This window comes from Microplitis mediator, chromosome 2, assembly GCF_029852145.1.
Source record: "Microplitis mediator isolate UGA2020A chromosome 2, iyMicMedi2.1, whole genome shotgun sequence".
NCBI classification, from domain to species: domain Eukaryota; kingdom Metazoa; phylum Arthropoda; class Insecta; order Hymenoptera; family Braconidae; genus Microplitis; species Microplitis mediator.
In genome coordinates this window covers 15,475,426-15,483,206 of record NC_079970.1, presented here as the reverse complement: position 1 = coordinate 15,483,206, position 7,781 = coordinate 15,475,426, and the positions used below count along the sequence as shown (strand labels likewise).

General features: G+C 30.5%; 1 protein-coding gene across 1 annotated transcript; it reads left to right on the top strand.

The window, feature by feature from the left end:
• The first annotated feature begins 5,372 nt into the window (after positions 1-5,372).
• LOC130663184 (uncharacterized) lies at positions 5,373-7,579 on the top strand. The gene is made up of 3 exons (XM_057462301.1): positions 5,373-5,490; positions 5,611-7,399; positions 7,573-7,579. Exons 1-3 carry the CDS (start codon positions 5,373-5,375, stop codon positions 7,577-7,579), a joined length of 1,914 nt encoding a protein of 637 aa, XP_057318284.1.
• Positions 7,580-7,781: the final 202 nt, after the last annotated feature.

Below are 7,781 nucleotides of genomic sequence, written 5' to 3'. Positions count from 1 at the left end.
AGCAAAGCACTAGGGGATCTGATGCCCTAGTGCTTCATAAAACGACAAAAAGAACGGATTCGGCATACTTCATCCGTACATTTGTTTACAAAATTTTCTTATTTTAAGTGCAAAATTTATCTCGATAAGCAAAAAAAATTATCAATAATTATTAAATTGAATTTTAACTTAGTGCTTTGTATTATTTGTAATCATGTTCTGTTCAATATCAACTCAGTTGGGAATATTTAGCATTTACAATGGTCTTCTGACAAAAATCGTAAAATGAGAAAGGAAGAGAGAAAGAATAACGAAATCAAATGAATGTTGAAGTTTCGGCCGATGTTTTCCACGTGCAGTTAAAACAAAAGTTCTTAGATGAGAAAAATGCGTTTGCACCCTCAGATGCAAACGAAAAACGTCCAGCTATGCTTTTAGGCATAGAGGTAAAAATGCGTTTGCACCTTCAGATGCAAACGAAAACGTCCAGCTATGCTTTTAGGCATAGAGGTAAAAATGCGTTTGCACCTTCAGATGCAAACGAAAAACGTCCAGCTATGCTTTTAGGCATAGAGGTAAAAAATGCGTTTGCACCTTCAGATGCAAACGAAAAACGTCCATCTATGTCTTTTGACATAGACGGTAAAAATGCGTTTGCACCTTCAGATGCAAACGAAAAACGTCCATCTATGTCTTTTGACATAGACGGTAAAAATGCGTTTGCACCTTCAGATGCAAACGAAAACGTCCAGCTATGCTTTTAGGCATAGAGGTAAAAATGCGTTTGCACCTTCAGATGCAAACGAAAAACGTCCAGCTATGCTTTTAGGCATAGAGGTAAAAATGCGTTTGCACCTTCAGATGCAAACGAAAAACGTCCATCTATGTCTTTTGACATAGACGGTAAAAATGCGTTTGCACCTTCAGATGCAAACGAAAACGTCCAGCTATGCTTTTAGGCATAGAGGTAAAAAACGTCCGCCTATGGTTTCATAGGGGGGGAAAACAGGGGTAATGTTATATCCCAAAAAAAATTAAAACTGCAGTGGGTGTTGGTAACTCGGCCGATAGTATCCGCACCTAATTGTTAATTAATAACACCAAAAAAAAATTGAATGCTTTGTTCAATATTTGCTTAAGTAAATGTAAAAGAAAAGAGAATAAGATTGAACTGCGCATCTCGCGCTGAAATAATTGTTACAAAGTAATAAAATTAAATTGTGTTTGAATAATTGTATGGAAAAAAAAAGAATAAATTTAAATGCTCTGTTAGATAATAACAAAAAAAACTTCTTTGATTATAGGTTTGTATATATAAATATATATATCTATATATATATATACTCAGAGGAACTAGAATAGTATAGGACCTTATAGACCCTACCACCAGTTAATCATCATTGTATATAAGAAAAAAAAAAGGAATTTAATGAATTTACAAATGATAGCTTCATTATTTCTAACAGGAAAAAAAAACATTATTGTTTACATTTATGTTTGAATTGTTGACAATGATATATTGGTTTGTTGAAGACCGTAGTAATAAAACTCATTATAAAAATTGCTCTGATAAATTAAAAATTTTCATTTTGCAAAATATAGTTTGTGAAAAAAACGAAATGTAGTGAAAAAAAAAAAAAAAAAAAAAAAATGAATGCTTATTTGTTGATATTGATGATTTTAGGAAATGAAATCATTGTTCGCAATAAAATGTAGGTAACTACAAAAAAAAAGTTGTTGAAAATAATAATAATAAAACAAAAATTACTAGTGCAATTTTTGTTAAGAGTTGTAAATGAACCTCAAATTATTAGAGTATAATTATGTAATATTTGATAAACTTTGCTTGATTGAGATAAATTCTGCTAATGATTGTTCAATACAACAATCAATTTTTAAATATTTCGTCGAGAAATAATTTTATAAAATATCTGTCAAAAAAAAAACTTTCGTGTTTCGATTATAAGAAAAGTAGACAATTTATATATATATAAAAACTTATCGATAAACGTTGACTGCATTTAAAGAGTTGACTGAATGCATGAATCCTTCCGAAATGAAGTTGTAGAATAATTGAACTGCTTCAATGGCTAATTTCCTTGAGCAGCTGGATTCTGGTTTTGCCAAATGATTGGCTGCAGGGCTTATGATTTCCGCAGCAGTTCTGATGAAGTGTAATTGAATTCCCTGAGCGACTGCCTGCAGGAACGCATTGTATGGTCCGAGCGGCTGCTCCTAGAATTTCTGGATCTTCGGATGATTTTCCGAGTCCCGAAAAATTAAAATATGTACTTAAGTACATTTTGCCCCTTTTTCTTTTAATTTTGTTAAGGCATTAGAACTATTTTATATTTTAAGACACCGAAGTATCACTTATTTTAAATTGTTTCTTTAAAAATTACTTGTTGTAACACTATTATTCATGACGATTGTTTCTTTTTAACAAAAAAAAATTTCACTTAAAAAATTTAATACTCAACTTAGATATAGATGCCCATATCATCGCGTTCAAAATTTTCATCCTCAGGAATAAGGTCAATGAAATCGTTCACAGTGTCACAGGAGTTCTGGAAGTCATCACTCTGTACTGAGACTGACAAAGATGCGTCGTTCCGACGGCGGAAGATGATGTTGTTTAAGACCCCAATTTTAGCGTGCTTGAAGTATTCTCCAGCATCGAAAATATAAACCTTGTCGACGTTGAGGCCCACACTGAGTTGTTTCGCCTGCCAAATTAATCTTCTTACTGATTTTCGGGCGAAAGTAAGAGCATTGAGTAGAGTGTTGACGGCTTTTGGATCCATCCTTGCTTGTTTGTTATATTCCACTAACTTGTTTACTATTTCTTGATTCTTACTCATTATGATAATTGAATTTCACACCCGTGTTTATACAGAAACCCAAAACAAGTATCCCACCGCTGTCACCATTTTTATGTTACGTCCCCGTGAAAATTTTAATGTAATTTATTATGTTTATATTTTGATTTTTAGAAATCTATAGATTTCTTGGAATAACTTGTTTCGGGGGATTCACGGGGAAACATGGATGTGAAATTTTATAATAATAAATTTTATTTCGTGGTTTTAAATTTTATTTAATCACACATTTAATAATTAAACACCAAACTAACAAATTTAAAATTATTTAAATCCATAAGAAATTACTATTTAAATTTAGGTATCAGTTATTTAATTCAACTTGTTCAAGAATTTAATATTATTATTTGAATAGTCATACTATTTTAAATTCAAAATCATTATTTATGGTTCACAACTTAAAATTGTTATTTAGATTCATAATATTTTAGAATTCACAAATTAAGATTATTATTAAGATGCACAAAATAATATTTTTGTAACATATCTTAAACACAAATTAGAATTATTATTTAGATTCAGAAAGTAATATTTTATCATATATTTTACGTTCACAAATTAAAATTAATTATTTAGAGTAATATTAGAATTAACATTGAAAATAGTTTGTTTCACAATTCACAAATTAAAATTATTATTTAAATTCATAAAATAATATTTCTGTCATATATTTTAAGTTCACGAATTAAACTAGATATTTAAATTTAACAAAATTCATAATAAAATTTATTTGAAAATCACTTTCATTAAATAAAGTGATAAAAATAAATTATTTAAATATATTTTGCGGTTAAACTTGAATGAAAACTATTTGAAGAATCACTTTCATGAATAAAGTGATTTAAATAGAATATTTAAATAATATTTCTATAAATATATATTGTTTAATGTCTCACAGTAACAAAAAAAAACATTATTTTGAATACTCATCATTTGATTAAGATTTCCTTTTGTTATCCGTCGGAAACTTGTATGAAAGAGGACATACGTTCAAAACACTAGTTTCACAATTATGTTTTAATTCACAGAATTTTATAAATTTTCACGAATGCTTTTTATTTATTTTTGTTATTTTAATTGCCCATAAATTCATAATACACAAATAATTAAAAATCACTGCACCTCTTTATTTTAACGCAGGGAAGATAATTTAAATTTATTGATATTCTTGAATTGACTTGTAGTGGTGAAAATCGAAATGTCCTTGAGGTTGAATGAGTGATAAATTTTAAATATCCTTGAAAATTGTATGGATGATAATCCTTGATTGGACGCAGAGCGGGATCACACCCGAAAATAATACTTTATAAAAAACTTTAAATAATAGAAGGAAAACAAAACGGGGTCACACCCGGCGAGAACGGGATCACACCCGACGGTAACCGATTTACATCGTGGACTCCTGAATTATTCTGACTGCCCCATTAGCGGATGCAGTAACTTTTATTTTACTTTGTAATTTTAGATGGTCTACCATGGTAGGGGCTATGAGAAAAGACGCAGAAACACTCTCCCATAGTTATTGTTTATTCATCAAAAATTTTACCGATGATCCAGGTTTTCTCTGAATCTTTATTTATTTAAATAAATCTGATATACCATATCAGCAATTTTTATTTGTTTAAATAAAATAAAAAGTACTGCCATCGGCAGTTTAATTTATTGCATTAATAAATAATAAAATTATAGATATTTTCCAAAATGCATAGGTCAAAATTTGTAAAACTGAAATTATTATTATATTTGATGTTCCGATAAATTTACTATTAAATTTGGGGGTATTACAGCCCTCTGAACGATCTTTTCTTGATTTTTGATATTAGGATAGCAGCAGGAGTAAGTTGGTCGTTTACTCTTGCTGCGGGCGTTTTCATTAAGTAAATCTGGGCTTCGCTCTATTGTTTTGCTCCGCCCGGTACTCAGGTTACAGCACGGTATTCGCGCCCACTCATATGTAATTTCTCTATCTATTCGTATGTTCTCTTTCGTACAAGATGGTGTACTTAATTATTCTTATGAATGTTTATTTATTTGCTATTGCTTTAATTATTTCGAACTTTATATAAATGTATATATATATATATATATTTATTATTTAACGTTTAAATCTATAAATCGTATATTGGTCAGTAATTTATATATATTTAATTTAATTTGGAATATATATTTGAACATTATTTAGTTTCAAATATATATCTCATTCCATTTAAAATATATAAATTATTTTCCAATTATTTAAATGTTCATTCGGTTTATATTTATCCGATTTTAACATATATATATTATTCTAATTGTGTATATTTATTTTTATCCATATATATATATGTGTACCCACATATATATACATGCGTAAGGGATGAAGGATGCCGGGTTCGTAACAATCGTCACTGTAATTATGACAGCAATTTGTCAAAATTTGAAATTAATCGATCATCTGATTGCGTAAAGTGGTTTGTAAATTAACTTGAAAATTTTGCTATTGAAGTTGAGCAGTATTTAAAGAATCCTGTACCTATGAAACCACTTGACAAACAGCAGCAAAAGAGTCATGATCGGTCAACTGTTTGTCATATTTGCGAAAAAACAATAGCCTCTGATAAAGAGAAGTGCTATGATCATTGCCATTTTACGGGTAACTATCGCGGACCTGCACACATCTCATGCAATTTAAATTACCCAAAATCTCATGTAATACCGGTAGTTTTTCACAATTTATCTGGGTATGATTCTCATTTTTTAATTAAATCATTAGCAACTGTTTTTGATGGTAAAGTCACATTATTGCCAATTAATAAAGAGCGATATATCTCATTTACAAAATCTATTGATGATATATCTGTGTCTTTACGCTTTATCGATTCATTTAGATTCATGGCATCAAGTTTAGAAAAATTGGCATCTTATCTTGATGATGACAATAAAAAAATTACAAGACTTCATTACCCAGATCCGGAAAAATTCCAATTAGTTACTCGCAAGGGTGTATTCCCGTATGAATACATTACAAACATTGATAAGCTTAATGACAAACAGTTGCCCGATCAAAACTCATTTTTTTCAAAATTATCTAATAATGGTATATCTAACGATAATTATACATTTGCTCAACATGTCTGGAATAAATTTAATATCAGTACATTGGGTGAGTACTCTGATCTGTATCTGAAGACGGATGTAATACTCTTGGCTGATGTATTTGAAAATTTCAGACATAGTTGTTTAAATAACTATAACTTAGATCCGCTGCACTACTATACAGCACCCGGATTAGCTTTCGATGCAATGCTGAAATACACCAATGTGGAACTTGAACTGTTGACTGACCCCGAAATGGTACTTTTCATTGAGAAAGGTATACGAGGTGGAGTGTCTCAGTGTACTAATAGGCATGCGAAGGCCATCAATCGGTACATGGGTGATGAATTTGACGTTAACAAACCCGAGTCATATTTGATGTACTTCGACGTGAATAATTTGTATGGTGCGGCAATGAGTATGCCACTACCCAAAGGCTCATTTGAGTGGGTAGATGAAAATGATTTAAATGATGTAGATAACTTTGTAAATACCAATGATACTGTAGGATATATTTTAGAAGTAGACTTGCAATATCCTCAGGAGCTACATGAGCTACACAAAGATTTACCATTGTGTCCTGAGCACTTTTTACCACCAGGTAGCAAGTCTACTAAATTATGTATCACTCTGTGTGATAAAAATAGATATATTATTCACTGTGAAAATTTAAAACAATGTTTAGATTTAGGTATGAAATTAAAAAAAATTCATCGTATACTCAAATTTGAGCAATCCCCATGGCTAAAGACATACATCGACAAGAATACAGACTGTAGGAAGGCTGCCCGAAATGAGTTTGAGAAGAATTTCTTCAAACTCATGAATAACGCAGTCTTCGGTAAGACTATGGAGAATGTTAGGAAACACAAAGATGTTCAATTGGTTACTAGATGGTCTGGTCGATATGGTGCATCAGACCTCATTTGTAAGCCTAACTTCCATAGTCTTACCATCTTTGACAAAGACATGGTTATAGTGGAAATGAAAACAACCCAGGTATATTTTGATAAACCCATTTACACTGGGTTCGCGATTTTAGATTTATCAAAAATATTTATCTACGATTTCCACTATAACTATGTCAAACAGAACTTGACAAATCAACAATCTAAGTTGATGTATACGGACACTGACAGTTTAATTTACCACTTTACCGTACCAGACATCTACGAAATCATGAAACGTGATATTTCAAAATTCGATACCTCGGACTACCCCCCTCAAAACTCGTACAATATGCCACTAGCAAACAAAAAGGTCCCAGGTCTGATGAAAGATGAGAATAATGGGAAAATTATGACTCATTTCAACGGACTTCGGGCCAAGCTATACGCTTATAAAATTTTAAATGACGATGAAACCAAAAAACGAGCAAAGGGAATCCGAGGTCCTACGTTGCGAACTATCACGTTTGATGATTTCGATAGATGTCTTCACGATCATATTAACTTGACGAAAAAACAGTACTTAATTAAAAGTTCTAAACATGACGTGACGACAGTAGCACAGTACAAAATTGCCTTAAGCTGGACAGATGACAAACGACAACTTTTGGACAACTCGACTGACACTTTACCATGGGGATTTAAATCAAATGATGACGATAAAAATGATGATAACGATGAAAATGTAATAGCAATTAAAAAAAGAAAACTTTTGTAAAAAAAAAAAATAAATCTTATCGATGTAAAAAAAATTAGTTTTTTTAAGTATATAAAAAAAGTATGTAAAAATTAGTTTTAAGGATATGTGTGTGTGTTTAAATAAATAAATAAAACATTTATATACAAATGAAAAAATTGTTTTTATTTTATAGATATAAGTGTATTTTTAAAAGTTTATTTA